We start from the raw sequence: 15617 nt of genomic DNA, 5'->3' as shown, positions 1-15617 counted from the left end.
TTTCAAGTGAGAAATAAGGTGGTCTGTGTGAGGGGAGCCCCACAATACCTTATATGTAGTTCTACCGTTTGTTTCCTTTACTTCTTTATTCCAGCACGTTCTTTGTATTTGAGTGTGCAGTAGACTTCCACGGTTTAGGTGAGCAGCTTCTTCTGGCTACAGTGAAGAAGATATGGCAGGAAAAATGCTGCAGTTCCATCCTCTGGCAGAAGACTGAGGAAATCCCTTAGTTCAAGTTCCGCTGCAACAACTGCTAAAGTTTCTGCTTAGAGAAGGGGAGAAAATCTTGTTTAGGTATTTTGGTTTTTCAACAAAGAAATGAAAAAACATTAACAACGTAATTACTAATTGAAGTCATCCAATTATCTAAATATTATCCAATTATCTAAATATTGCAACCCATTTGGGAGAAAATACAACTAAAGGAAATGTCAAAAGTAAACTGAAATTATGTCTTAGATTAGAACCACACCTCTGTCTTGACTCATCAGATCTACACGTCGCACTAATGCTTGTGGAAGTCTGATCTAATATTTCACGTTTTGTATCAAATGCCACAGGAGCCTTAGTAATCTGTTCTAGCACCCTAACTCAGCTCTACCTCTGACATGGGATGTTCTGCAAGCAGGTTCTCAGACCAAGCTCTTCAACATTATGTTGTTAAGCGATTACAGCAGTGCATGAAAACAATGTTTCTCAAGAAAAAGGGCTAGAACTAGAAACTAGAACTTTATGATAGAGCGTGGCAACCTGTGCTGCACAATGCTCCCTCGTGATGCTCTCAGGCATTACACTGGCTTTATTTTTAATATATGTGCTGTATTTAATCTTCTTATTCTGTCAAAATAAACACACTAGCCCCTCAGCTATACACGTTACTGACTTCCTACAAACACGTAACAACAGGATTACATCAACTACCAGGGTTGGTTTGTCTGCTTCTAGGAGTAGCATTATTTTCAGTCTATGACCTAATCATCAGTACACACTTAAACACCCACTAGGTTATCAACAGTAGCCTGTTAGCTGTCCCTGCTTAGAATCACAGTCACTTAGCCTAGAAAAACACCAGCAACTACTTTGTATTCATTCTGTTCAGAAAGTCTTTTTAATGGTGTCTGTCCTTGACCTATATAGAAACAGTCTGATCCCACCGATTTTAACTGGTTTCAGTACAAATGAGGCAACGCTGTACACTGCAGAGTGCTGTGCCAATGACTGGGAAGCCTGCTGAGCTGTATTAGCTTTAATGGTAGAAAAAGGTCCCCTTTTTTATCCAAATGATCATATTAAGGATCATCATCCTTAGCCTGAACAGTATTTAGAAAGTCAGATGACGTACAAAAGCTTCTGGAGTTGAGTTGCAATCAATCGACTCACCTTCCAGTGATGAAATAAGCACAGGGACATCATTTCCAGTACGTCTGGATCTCTGGCAAAGTTCAGGAAGCAGCTTGTTCCACCACATCGCCTAACCCACAGAACCCCACAGCAAAAGTGTAAATTAACAAGGACTGCAATTACGAGTGTGAAAGGCCTGCTGAAAGCACGCCAAACTAGGCTCAGATAGGGAGGTTACGATGAACTCAGTAATTAATCTATATAATGCTTTGGGGGTTGCGCGCTTTTCAGTTGCGGTTTTTCGTTTTTCAGTGCCATCTTTTTCTACTCAAAAAATTTTTAAGCAGCGCCCCCGCGTGCCTCTACAGAGAAAAGTTTGTAAGAGAAAAAAGTCCCATAATTAGCAAGACCGATGTAGCCAGAAATGTTTCTGCCTCCAAGCAGCTGCATGCAAGTGGTGAGTACCATTACTGTAGGACACTGCTCTGTCTCCTGACCCAAGCTGTCCACTCCCAAAGGCTGCAGTAGTGAACTGTGTTCCGGGTATGATTTGTTGGTAAGACCCGAGAGAGGGGAAGGGATTTTTCTTCCTTTGTAAAATGTGATAGCTCTTTTTCCCACCTGTGTTCAGACTCAGTACTGCAACCTCACATCCAACTCTAACTAACGTGGAAACAATCAAATTATTTCCAGATCCAAATAAAAAGCACAGATCTGGTTTTGAACAGAGTTCTAGTATGTCCACCTGGTAGAGGATCACCTTCGCTGACTGTGGCCAGCAAAACTGTGTTCCGTTAACTGAGTAGCAGAGATGGGCAGTGGAGGTAAACTCTTGCACTCCTGGAACACTGGAATAAAATCAGTTCCAAAAGTAAAACTGTATAGAGGCCTAAGGGTAAAAGGGGACATGGAGAACATAATCTTTCCACTACTGCACCAGTACCATTCTGATGATGTAAGATCCGAAGATGTCACTAGAACACAGAAATAACAGATTCAGGTGTGATTTTAATCGAAGGACCATGTTCTCTCATCAGTTAGCTTACCACTAAAACTTCATGTTATACAACACTGTCAAGTAATTTAGGACACCATTTACAGTGGAAAAAGAACACACTACTCTCCCTTTTCTGAGGCACTCTGCCATCTGAAAAGACTATGCTTTAAATTTACTAGAATGAATACAAGGAATCACAGAAGAAACTGGGGAAAAAAGTTATATTATGATTAGTAAGGACTGAGTTATGGAATTTAAATGCCAAGCAAGAGGTTCAAAGCAAGCTGAGCAGTTTATCTGAAAGTTAGGCTATTTGGTCCTTCTGGAGTCCATCTGAACACTGCATTTTAGTTAGGAAAAAACCAAACCAAAACAAAAAGTACCGAACAACTTTATTGAAAGTAGCTCACCCGATTGTCATCTTTCAGCTCGTGCTGAGCATATAACACAGCGGCATGAGGGCACCTTTTAAGAAGCTGGTCAATGGCTTCCTCGTACTTGCCTAGACGGGTATTGCAGAGAACACAGATGGTGAGGCCGATACTGCCAGCCTCTGTCAGAGGCTCCAGGACAGGCAGCGCTGACGCTATATTGATGGACTGACTACATAAAAGAGACTGAAGACAAGAAGAAAAAAGTGTTGTTTGGGTTTAAGACAATCTTTGCAAAAAATGCTAAGCATAACCTTAGAACAGAAACCCTTACTTAATCAGAATAATTTAATAAATGCTACCGAAAACTGAGAAAGCCAGTTTAGAGTGGACTGAAAATGTACAAGTCATTGCTATTGACACATCTCTTCAGTATTTTTTTCTTCCATTATTTCAATGGACCTTTTAGTTCAGCTTGGATAACCTGGGGTGTAAGGAGGAGGAGAGTCTGCTACAGAAAGTTGTTCATACATACATGAATGTTTGCAGAATGGCTCTAAACTGTAAACAGTAAGATTAAGGGTTTCATACCTGTAGCTTTGAGCTATCTTCACAGTCATCTTTATCAGGTGAAGATCCCACTGGCATTATGGAAGTTACCCATGGGACAATCGACCCAAAATGATTACAGGAGTTTATCTACACAAGAAAGAACGAAATTGCAATAAAATAAATATTTCTGTTAGCAACAGTTCCACACAAGTAAAGAAAATTTTACTCTCAAAAAGTATAATTTAGAAACGCAGCTCCTCTTTCTTCTGATTCATACAATGTAGTAACAAACTGGCAACTTCTATTTAATTCTGTATTTGAGATTTCCCTTCAGAATCCTTTAAAATTCATCACTCACACATTGTTCTCATTTAGTTGGCTTTGTAAAATTCCAAAGTCTACCTGACAAACTCTCATTGTTTCATTTTAGCCCTTATTTCCATCCAAAGCTGATATTCCTGTTGGAAATGTATTTGCAAATGTCCCCAAGCAGCAAGACTCCCCAGAGCCAGCCACACCTATCTGGTAACTGCACAATACCTTATTTGCTTTCAGTCTTGCTTCTTGAAGAAATAAACCATTGGATAGATTTTGGAGGGACAGTGCAGTCCTAAAACTTCCTCTGAGTGCTATACTTACCAGATCCTCTGTTGTTCTCAATGGCTTAGTCTCAGGAAGTTGCTTCCTTAATATCCTCCAAACATACTGAGAAGTAACTCTCAGTAAAAGCTCCTGAAGTATTTCCTCCTGAGTGCACACTACAAGAAGAGCTTCCCAGAAATCCACCAAGAGCTGAGGAACAGTGTTTTCACTGTTACTACACAATGCCTAAGAACAAAAACGTTAGAAGACAGTATGTTAGCACAAACTATGATAGTTATTAGCAGCAGAAGGTAGAAGAGACGGAAGGAACAGTTTTTCACTTTCACTAGAACCATAACTTTTGAATCTTTCTTGTCTTGAGGTATTAAGTGATTCTATATAATACAGTGCAGGGCAAAGTTAAAAGTTCACAGAATGATTTTACAGTAATAAATTCTAAACACTAGATTTGATTCCTTCTTCCAAGATTTACTCCACTGCCAGAAACGTCAGCACGTTGTCAGCAAGTGTCTTCAAAAGAAGAATCTAAGGGCCAGGATAAGAGATGCTGTGTAGCCCAGTTGAGTATAATAGTAGGATCCCCACAAGGGAGATGCTTTAAAGTCTCGTGCATCAATAAGAAGGACTTTTACTTGGTTTCTCACTGGCTTTAAACAACACCACTTGATCTAGTCTAAGTTTCATGACTTTGTATTTCTGATACAGGTCTTTCACGGTAACAGACACAAGGCTGCAACATACGTAAATTGAAGAATACGTGGATTTAATCCAAGCAATGTTAATCATCATAGACAACAGAAAAAAGGTTTGTCTATTCCCAGTCTAAACAAAGAAAACTTCAGTGACACCAGAAAAACTACGCTATTCATAATTCTTCTTAAAAACTCCAGAGACCCACTCTTCTTTCAGAAACTTACAGAGAAAATCAGGACAACGTATACCTTCATATTTAAGACCGATTCTTTAGAAGTGTGTTTCAATCCTAATGATTTCTTCAGGAGGAGCTTCTGGAAATGATTTACCTGAATTCTGGTATATCTCAGTAGCTTTAGCAAGCCAAATTACTGGGAAGCCAGTGACAGATCTCTGAGATCAGGGTATTCTCCATTCAAATGACAGGGTCAAAACAAATAACTGACTTTTTTTTTTTTTTAAACTTCATTTAATCACTATTTCTTTCCAGCAGGTCCAGTTTCTGACTCTGTAGTCACCTATCATGACTGGAATACATCCAGCCTTCATCTCCGCCTTGCTGAAATATAAGTGAAGGAGCAACCAAGGCTGCTTTGCTTACCCATAACATCGTCACTGTGAGAAAAACAGAAGCAAAAAAAGATCATACGCCAACCTTGAAAAAGGTATCTGCTTCTTCCAGTTCAATTTTACTGTTCTCGTGTAAAGCCACAATGGCAGCCACCAGTAAGCCAGGTTGCACCTCCTTCAGGTGAACAGCAAACTCAGTTGGTATAACAATTCCTTCCTTATGCTGTCTCAAGAGTTTTGGTTGCCCAATGAAGCCATAAGCCAGTATTGTCTATAAGCATAGTCAGGTAAAAAAAAAAAAAAAAAAATCAGGTAAAGAATTCAATCAATTCAGCAAACTCAGTACTTCCTCAGGCAGTGAAGTTTAGAGAGATGACATGAAGGAAAGTCAGAGGAAGGAAATAAATTCTTTCTGTATTTTGTGGAATAGCTTTCCAGAGACCAAGCACCAAACTGTGTGCCAGAGCAGCGGGCCATTCGCCTGAGCACTGGAAGTTACACGCTGTTGAAGTCTTGAGCTGCTGTGCACAAAAGGAAGACAGATTTCACTATGAAATCCAAGACATTCAATACACATGGTATTTTGAAAAATCACTGGCTGAAATTTCAGTAAACTGCTTAGTTAAAGTTAGATCTTTGTTATGAAAATACCCCTGAAACAGTGATCAATGTGAGCTGCACAATGTGCAACAGTAAGTTGTTTCTGGATATCTGAGAGCTTTTGAAGGTAAGCAGGACAAGATATTATTTCCACTTTAAAGACAGTGGGGAAATGATGCCTAAGCAGGTTAAATGAATTACACAGGAAATGTAAGGCAGACCTAGGAGGAAAAGTCAGATTTCACCCTGCTGTGTATACAAACTATCTTTCTTTTCTTTATCTTTCTGAAAGTGCTGGTTTTTTCTACTTTGCAACAAAATGCTTTTTAAAGGCAAGGTAAAATAGAACATTTTTTAATAGGTAAGATTAAAAAGAAAAAACAAAAAAACCCCAAAACACCCAAACCACAGCCACCTTATTCTCTAAATAACATCCATGTGGTGAAATGTGTATGTCTGCTCACAACAGGCAACTTCCCTTGCTTGTGCTGCAAATGGTTGGAAGGCAGGTGGTGCTGACCATCATCGCTGAAACAGCTCTCCACGTTTCCCACCTTGCAAGTGAAAACGGCTGACTTTGAAAGCTCTCCAGGAATTCTCCTACCAAAGCACAATATCTAGCTTTGGAACAGCTACCAGTCTATTCTGTAAGTTTCTAAGACCTGCAGTATCTTACTCTCAGAAAGACTCTGTATTTCAAGCTCTGTCACCTTTGAATATTCAACAGTTCTGACGAACCTTAACAAGTTAGTTACTTCCACAGACTAGTCTCAGTCTAAAACCACACGTGAAAAAGTATGGCAGAGACTGCTTCACTAACATTTCCCTGTCTTGAGGTGGAATTCTTACTTTGACAGCACTAAAGTAGGTTTTGATCTGATTTTTGTAAAGGTTAAGTGCTTTGATTCCACCTAAGAAGGATGGGAAATTATTGTATAGAGACTTCAGTTTGTGTGCACCATGGACATTCTGCTTCGAAAGCAATTTTACGAGGTCTATTTGCGTACAGATGGTGTTTTCATGGGCATATCACATATTAGTTCAGGGGGAGGGGTGTAAAAATAGGGTTACACCACCCTGCCATACCGCTGAAGAGCACTGGCTCGGCAGAGCTTGTTGCACCCCCGTAAAATGCATTTAATTTATCAAGAATTAACAGCTTCAAAACTTTTGCTGATTTGGTAAAAGCTTTGCCGAGATAAGACTACCCTACCTGCAGGGTGAACAGTACAGACCCAGTGTGTGCCAGCCCTTGATTTTACAGTTACTGCAGACATTCCACAGAACCTATACAGCATATTGGGAGGAAGAGGAGTGATTGAAAGTTTCTTTTACTATAAAATACAACTACAAGCCAAACCTTCTGACGTGGGCTTTGCAAAGCGTGAATAGCTCATGCTTTCTGCAAACTTTACCTCCTTATAGGAGTCCATCTCTTGTTCATACATCATCAGGTCTCCCATTTTCAGAGCCATGAAAGCCTTAGTGAGTGTCAGGACCACAGATGGCATCACCTTTTCTACTTTCTGAAGATACTTCACAGCTGTCACAGGACACACATTTCTCATGCAGGGGCTGCAGAGGATATGAGGCAGCTGCACAGGGTCAGCAAGATAGAATATCTGGAGAACTTTATTTGCTGATTCCTATTGAAATAAAAGCCATGTGACAGTTTAGACCTTTCCAGACATGCAGTCTTCTATGGCATATGAAAGTACTGCAGTTGTTTTTTTTTATAAAACAGACAAATACAGCTCAGCTATTCAATCACAGTGCCTTTCCCACCTCTTTCCTCCCTACCAGTAAAAATAAAGGATCTCTAACTAACAGTGATTCAATCCATATTCTGGGGTGCTCGGAGAACATCTGCCACCACAGTGAGTTGGTTTTACCAACCCATACAATTTGGCAATGTTCAGAGAACCAGTTTGTTTTATAACAGAAATGCGAGAGGAAAGAAATTTGAGGCAAAGCTTTCCAAAAATGGAAGTGTCTCTGTGAGCAAGAACCACAGGTGCTGCTGCTATTTTGTCAGTGAAACAGGTAAAATAAAAACCATGTGAAAAAGAACAACTGCAAAACTAAATAAGCAACACAGCATTTCCAAAGGGAATTGAATTAAAATTTGATACATAATTCTTAGAACTAAATCATTAGATTAAGAAAAAAAGTATCAACTTGTTTCTACCTTACTTAATTCTTCATTTAAGTCTTCATTAAGAGAGTGAGTTAAGTAAAATATAAATCCTCTTTCATATGTCTGCATTTCGTCACCTTCTGAAACCAGTCTCTTTAAAACTTCAGTCATGGATAAACCTGACATTCTGTAGTACGGCAAAGCAAGGTGGTAATCCTTTGTGTCAAACCTGGAGGCAACAGCGAGGGAGGGAAAACAGAACAGAACAACTAAGGTCAACACCTTTGCTGTCACTGTTTGTAAGAACTAAAATAATACATCAAACAAAGCTGCAGACGCACCAGTATCTGTAAATGTATAGCTCATCTTCATCGTGATGCTGTGTCCTGTGTTCAGTGACAATAAAGACAAGCAGGTACTGAAGGGAAACTAGATTACACTGTTCTCATAGAATGTAAAGATTTGTATTATATATGCAGTACTAACATAAAAAAGCAAAGAATGATGGATTTTCGTTTTAAGGTTATATTACTGGAAAAGAAAGCTCATCTATGACATCTAAGACCTACCTGCTGTAGCAGTCGCCAAGGAAGGCACAACTTTCTCTGAATGCCCCCCAGAGTTCCTCTATCTCATCCAATTGAAGAAAATGAGGGTCCATTATGGCTGCTCTGACCAGTAAGTGAGCCTCACTTAGAAGGTGGATGCAACTCTCAGTTTTCACATTTTCGTAAGTTCTGCTATAGTCTACCTAGAACGGACACAGGATATGCTTAGGCTGCCGGCAGAAACTAAGAATACATGGAAATGATTCTAATGAGGGCAGCAGCCATTTGAAATAGGATTATGGGCTATTCATGAGAAATACTTTACATTATATTCAGAAATGACGTGCATCAGAGATTATTTAACAGTACTTATTTTTAGCCACCAAACAAAAAAAAGCAGGAAAGCAGGAATTGGGGAATACCATTTCTCTGTAAAGCTGAATGGTTGAAACAGTGTTTATAATATATAAATTCCAGCCAGGCTCTGACTCAGAATTTGTTCTGGATTTGATGCTGTCAGCCTTTCTGGAACTAGAGAGAAGGAAAAGAGTTCAGTTGTCAGTGTCTACAAAGCAATGCTGTGCAGCCAAAAAAACCCCACTCACTTGGTAATTTAAATGCACAAATAGGTATGTTTGCAGTAAATACTTGAGAGTTAAGCTGTGAATTTAAGTCATAATGGCTAATAACAAAACAGGGACAGGCATGTTCATACATGCCTATCTACTACATCTTCTCCTGGGCTTAACACCAGGTAGTGTCGGATGCCTACATGAAGTTACGTAATTCACATTAGCTAAGATATTTACTAACTTTCTGTAGGGATTTATTGCACATTTGCCCCTGCAGCTCTATTGCCAAGACAAGGCATAAAAAATCATTTGAATGCTTTTGCTCTAAAACATTGGATAGGCCTGTAACGCCTGAAGGTTTAAAACACTGTAGGAAAACAGACTCTTTCTGTTCTGTTTTTGGTTTGGTTTGGTTTGAACTGTTCTGGAATATTTACATCTTTATTTTAAAATGATGGTATTAAGTAGACCCGTATTTGTTCAACTTACATTCTTTACAGAAGGCAAAAAGCTTATCTTCCTCAAATGCCAACTATAATCTTTGAAACAACAGAACTGGCAAAAGGAACTGTATTTTATAAAGACAGTTATTTGGAATTACCAATTAGCTACAGTATTTGGAATTACCATTCTCCTTAACGGGCTAATCCTCATCTTCTTCTGAGTAGTGTCTGTTCTAGGCTTTCGGAAATACTGGCTCAAATAACTCTTCAATCTACAACAGCTGTTCCCCTTTTGCGAGTGAACTTGAACGGACTTTAATAAATGTGAGTTCTGAATAGCCGATTTCCAGTAACTGTTTTGCTGTTTTGTGAAAAGCCCTTCAAAAAGAATGGTAATAGCAGTTCTCACAGAAATAATTGAAAAGTCAGAAATTCTCTGGCTACGTACAAGCTACAAGAATGTCTTGGGCCAAAGTGTGATCCTTCTTTTGTCATGGATTACGATCGTGACGTTTAGAACTTTTCTTGGAAAGCATCCTTAGCCAAACGTCAGACATTTTCAGTTTGTGCTACAAGCCATTTTGTTAGCCTGTAGCTTCAGCACTCCTACGTATTTCTCTTTCTCTTCTCAGCATTTTTCTTCTCAGTATCAGATATGTTCTCAGTAATGTTACTTTAACATTACCGATTAAAGTTTCTTACAGTCCTCAGTAACTCATTTTGTTGATTTCAAGCATTTGTGACTCTACTCTCTTCTATGTCAATTAATACAATAGAATTGAAAAAAATAAATGCTTGATTTCTGTTCTCGTGCACTAACAAGGAAATTATTTCCAGTTTTTCTACAGAGGAACTTCTCTTCAACACCCACGCATCCAGCACTGTACACAGACCTATAAATACCATCTCCCCAGAAGACACAAATCCTTACAGCATGCTTCTTGCAGGCTTTCTTCTTTCAGTAATGTCTTCCGTGTCTGCCTTGGTCAAAAGAATTATATGGTTTTTGAAATGACAGATAGCTCTTGGTCCTATAAAAAGCTGCATTCTTAACGTGCAGACATCCAGTGCGACAGGTGGACAAGCCTATAAAGGAAAGTATTTTGTAATTTCCATATGTACTTTGAGTCTTTAAATAAAATCGCTTCACTCTTCAAAGCAACTACGCAGTTTTAGCTGCTTGTCTTCAAGTACCTGAGCCTGAGGGAGATGCCTAACATGGAAAACTTAATCCCAAATAGTTTGAATTTGGCCAACTTGTAAAAGACTGCCTGACACAGTTATAAAAGTCTTGATTTTAGCTGTTTATAACAAGCAGTTATAGACAGAAGTATTTTTGCTTGCCTATTGTTACATTACATACGCAGCGTTCCAACCCTGATTTCCTGTTCAATATGCACCTTTCATGTAAAACTTACCAATTGTCTGCACTGTACTAAAAATGGAGAAATGCAACCTCATTTGCTCAGAAATGCTCTTAAATTTACAGATTTAAGATGATAAAATACCATACTTACAAATTAACATACACAATGATGCAAAGCAACAAGCACCTTATGCGTACCCTACTTTTTGAAGAAACCTCAAAATGTCTTGTGACAAGGCAGGGGGCTGCAGCGGTGACCAGGAGGCTTTAACCTGCCCTGGGCTAGTCAGACCAGAACCAGCCAGCTTTGAAACTGCTGTAGCAGCAGGAAAAGTAATAATAATAATGAATAATAACCATCATCACCACAGTGGGGCAGGAACACCCACGACAGAACATAGCCTGTGGGCAACCCACACCACAGCAGGGGCACTCCAGAGGGACTTGCAGCCGTGGACAACCCGTACCAGGGGAGGGACACCCCTGAGGAACGAGGCCCATGGAGGACTCGCAGCAGGGCAGGGATGCCCCTGAGCGAGTGCAGTCCACAGAGGACCACTGCCAGAGTGGCTCTGCAGCCTGTGGAGGGGAAGCTGCAGTATGGACCTCCACGAGGGACTGCAAACTACCATTCTATGCACACCTCCTCAAACTTCTTGCAGGGCAGGAGACAGCCCTCTGGATGTTATTTTGCATCGGTTTAGCCATTACTAACTAACTAAGGATTTTAGAAGGAAATATAAGGAAATCAAGTGCCATCCTACTACCCCCATTCTTTTAGCGAGGCAACGAGAGGGGCACCTTCACAGTCGTATCAATATATGGATCCTGATCACGAGCTGCTGCTGCACTGCACCGCACTGTGAAACACTGCAGGTTCTCACTAAAGGGAAAGAAGAAGCCACAATAATGAAGGGAAAAAAGAGAAGACTTGAAAAATCAAGTAGTCAAGGCTACAGAGAATGAGATCTTTTTCCTTTGTAGAAATGGGCCTTGAAGCCTAAGCAGGAGGGCATGCTGCCCTGTCACATGAACCTACCCAGAGATTTCCAGGAGGCCATGAAGGACGTATCAGAGGGGGAGAAAAAAAAAAAAAGCAGCATCACAGAGAAATGCAGTAATAAAATCAGCAAAATCACAAATGTAGTACCTTGTAATGACGTGCAGGAACTGTGGAGTAAGAACTGCCTGCTCTGACTTCTCTGAATATTGATAAGTAGAAATCAGCTCTACTAACTTCCCAACAGAGTAGAGATATCCAGCATGAGGTAAAGAGAAAAAGCAAAAGAGACTCAGTAGTTCTCTCTTGTTCTCAGTTTCCTCATGGGCTGTCACAGAACGTCCTAGATGTAACAATAAGAAAGGCATCTTATATACCTCAAATCAAAACTTGGCAATTCCTTTGCAAGCCTGCTGCCTAAAAGGTAGTATCATACCTGCCCAAGTCACAGACTGGTTCCGTTAGTAGCTAGTGAAGAGAAAAATAACTACATGAAGAGCAGTGGACAGGTTGGATCAGTGGACAGGTCAAAAAATTGTATGTCGTGTTATCTCATTTGAAGGCATTTCTAACCAAAGTCTGGATGTACCACAAAGTGAAAAAATTCTATAGATGTAACAGCCTCTGAGAGTCCTGGCAGGCTGACCACAACTAAGCATCCATGGACAGAGTGATTGGCCTAATCCTAGACACATACTTGTGAGCTGAGATGAGTGCTCATCCAGCGCTGCAGCTGCAGGGCACCAGAACACAGGTCCTCGCTTAAGGGAAAGGCAGGCTGGGAATGGCAGAATTTATTTATAAAGCCACTTGGGCAGGTAAAGACTGTGTTCAGATTCGACAGACCCTCTTGTCAAATCACAAGAGAACATAGGATGGCTGGACTTAAATGGCAAGTAGCTCATCCTCATGAATCAGCTACAACTTAAACAAGGTGTTGCTACTGGGCAGACAGAGAACCACAAACGGGGTGAGCAGTCGGTAAAGCTGACTGGTAACATACGGCGTTTCCTCTTAACGTGGGTCTGCTGGGGCTCGAGCTAGTGTGTATTAGTGAACCCCTAAAACTGTATTCATCCCTTGCAGTTTTAATTAAAGCCTGGCAGAAAGGTAACCTCTGTCTTAATGACGATTAAGGTTTACTAAACTGACCCACTGTTGACTAACAAGAGGCAGCTTAATTTCTTATAACATTGAGGATAATTTTATTAATGTCATGTAAGGAGTGGTTGTTTTGTGATGTAAAATTAATCAGCAGAGAACTGATAAAAGCTGATTTAGTCTTCCTCTTCTGGTGTGGTGAATTGAGAGGTTTATGCAGAACTCGAAAAAGATCTGTTAGCAGAAGCTCAGTTTAAATCACTGAAAAGGGAGGAAAGACCTTAATTTTATAACAAATAATACAGAAACGGTGTACAAAACAAAATATGCCAAGAAGCTCCTTCCTTTCCTGGGTCTCCTGTGCACAGGCCATAAAGCATGCCTGCACACCCACATACCTGTCTGGTATACTGGAAGCAGCTGAAGAGAGTGCAACTTTGTCTCTTCACAAAACCCAAACGGGGACTGGTCAGGGGTGAAACGTCTAGAGGAAAAAAACCAAAACAACGTGGAAGCTCCGTCAGAAATTATGAGCTACTTTGGACAAGTACACAGCACTGGCCATACCTGGCATACCGGATGATCTCATACTCAACAACAACGTGCAGTCCTACTACTAATGTAATTAGCGTGGTGCAGGGACAGGACACCTGGGAATGCCTCAAAGCTGTGTCTGTCAGAGAACGTTCAGACTGGACATTAGGAAACTTGTCTTTGCCAAAAGGGTGCTCAAACCCCGGAACAGGCTTTCTGGAGAAATGGTCGATGCCCCACATCTGTCAGTGTTTAACAGGCGTTTGGACAATGCCCTTAATAATAGACTTTGACACTGCATCAGCCCTGAAGCGCTCAGGCAGTTGGACTAGAGGATCGCTGCAGGTCCCTTCCAACTGAAATAGTCTAGTCTATTAAAAAATGGGCTTTCCTTGGTTTCTCATTGTTTCCACAGTACAAAAAAGATCCCAAAACAAACTTATAAAACCCCCCGAACTGAAAATAACAGGATTTTTCTTTCAACAAGACGTGAGCCGCAGCTCATTTTGGTTTCTTGCAGTAAATTAACCCATAGAGGGCAAAATACATCTATAATACCTGAAAAGCAGGTACCGCACTTGGAAGCGCTTTGTGTCTTCTGTAGGTAACTCTGTGGATTCCAGCGTGATGGGTATCTCACACAGCTTACTTTCTTCCCCAAGCAGCTCCACTGGCTTCTGACACATGATGAACTCATCTAATTCAAGCTGAGAAGCATGGTTTGAAGGGTCTTCATCTTTTATACCTTCACAAATGCAATGCTGTGTTGTTAATTGCTCATTAATTGAGCAGTAAGAACATTGTATGACACAGTATCAATTAAATACTCCAGTTAGAGCTACAAAGCTAGCGCTGGCTTCCTCACACCATGATTTTGAAAAGAGCTGTGCTAGAGGATGAGAATGAGCCTTCACTTAAGCCTCAACAGTCTGAATATCTAAGAGTCAAGATTTCTGAAATAACAGGTAAACTGTTCATTATAAGGCAAGTCCGAGGCAACTTGAGCTGCAAAGGGCTGGCCTTCAATAATGCCATCATTTGGCGTAAGAGGTTTTAAGAAGGCAGTTATGACAGAAAGCTTTGTTATCTTAAACTCACTTCAGTTCTGGAAAGCAAATCCTAACAGCGCTCAGAAAGTAATCTGAACTTTTCTGTTTAGTTTTTCAGGAATAAAAACAACTAGAGGCAGGATGTATTATCTGATCCACCTTCACTCAGTGAAGAACACTGCTGTTTACATTGTCCCTATCTGACAAGTCTTATTTACCTTGACATTTTTTTCTAGGTACAGTTTTCATTTCTAAAGACTATCCTCTTCTGTTTTAAGTTTCTTCAATTTAAATGAAGGATTTTCCTAAGGTTTGTTGGTGTTCATCTGATACCTTTGAAAATGTGGGAACTGATGACATACAGACTGATTTCTTGCAATAGACGGTAATGAAAGCTACTGAGTAAATCTATTTCTGCGATTTCTAGGATTCTAGGCCAAGCCCCTGAATAAGACAAAGGACTCAAAAAGGAGAATTTGCTGACACCTTGTTTATGCAGGTTCTGAGCCTATTAACAGTTGGAGAAATGCAGCTGCATTGCCACAGAAGCATTCTTCAGTGTGTAAGCCAGTGTGCACAGTCTATTTCAAGGTTCGTGAGATGCTGCTTCCATCTGGCCTCTCACTCTTCCCTCAGAAGAGGCACATGTATTTGGGGAGTGGCACTGACAGCGCAATTCTTTTCTGAACGTAGGACACTGAACCACTCCCACTGACTTGGCCCATGGTAGCACCCCAAAACTTGGACCTAATTCTGCATCTGTAGAGGTTGCACTGTTCTGAAAAGTGTCTGCAGAACGATGGCAAATTTGTTTCAAGTGTTACCTCCAGCTGCAGGTGGTACATCTTTTCCTGCACTAGAACAGTCAGCTGACAGTGCTAAGATCATCTGAAAGTATTTTCTGAAGGGCAGTGACCTTGTCTGAGCCTTCTTTCACGGTAACAGTGATCAGGAGATTCTTGGAAAGAAAATCTATTTTCTGTGCTTACCTTCATCCACAGGCTCTTCCAGTGCACCAGCTCTACGTGCGCATTGCTCTGTGCTGTCTGCGCTCTGCTGGACCAGTTCCAGTTTCAGGATCAGAACATCCAGCTCTGTTGTCATGGCTATATGTCTGGCACAAAATGCAACTTCAGCAGG

General features: G+C 40.6%; 1 protein-coding gene across 1 annotated transcript in view; it reads right to left on the bottom strand.

Annotated features, from left to right (window-relative positions):
- Window positions 1-134: 134 nt before the first annotated feature.
- HPS3 (Hermansky-Pudlak syndrome 3) overlaps window positions 135-15617 on the bottom strand; it is a gene marked incomplete at its 5' end in the record, with an annotated part of 15918 nt that continues 435 nt past the window's right edge. The window contains 16 exons of the mRNA XM_010131309.1: window positions 135-262; window positions 1381-1471; window positions 2749-2955; window positions 3301-3408; window positions 3901-4089; window positions 5213-5398; window positions 7143-7373; window positions 7916-8093; window positions 8434-8615; window positions 8835-8943; window positions 10359-10513; window positions 11595-11676; window positions 11944-12136; window positions 13293-13378; window positions 13987-14173; window positions 15467-15617. The exon at window positions 15467-15617 is cut by the window's right edge and continues 4 nt beyond it. Coding sequence (XP_010129611.1) covers window positions 135-262; window positions 1381-1471; window positions 2749-2955; window positions 3301-3408; window positions 3901-4089; window positions 5213-5398; window positions 7143-7373; window positions 7916-8093; window positions 8434-8615; window positions 8835-8943; window positions 10359-10513; window positions 11595-11676; window positions 11944-12136; window positions 13293-13378; window positions 13987-14173; window positions 15467-15617 — 2463 coding nt within the window. The remainder of the gene's footprint in view (window positions 263-1380; window positions 1472-2748; window positions 2956-3300; window positions 3409-3900; window positions 4090-5212; window positions 5399-7142; window positions 7374-7915; window positions 8094-8433; window positions 8616-8834; window positions 8944-10358; window positions 10514-11594; window positions 11677-11943; window positions 12137-13292; window positions 13379-13986; window positions 14174-15466) is intronic.

The sequence above is a fragment of the Buceros rhinoceros genome, unplaced genomic scaffold (genome assembly GCF_000710305.1).
Source record: "Buceros rhinoceros silvestris isolate BGI_N320 unplaced genomic scaffold, ASM71030v1 scaffold38202, whole genome shotgun sequence".
NCBI lineage: Eukaryota > Metazoa > Chordata > Aves > Bucerotiformes > Bucerotidae > Buceros > Buceros rhinoceros.
This window is presented reverse-complemented; position numbering and strand designations above follow the sequence as displayed.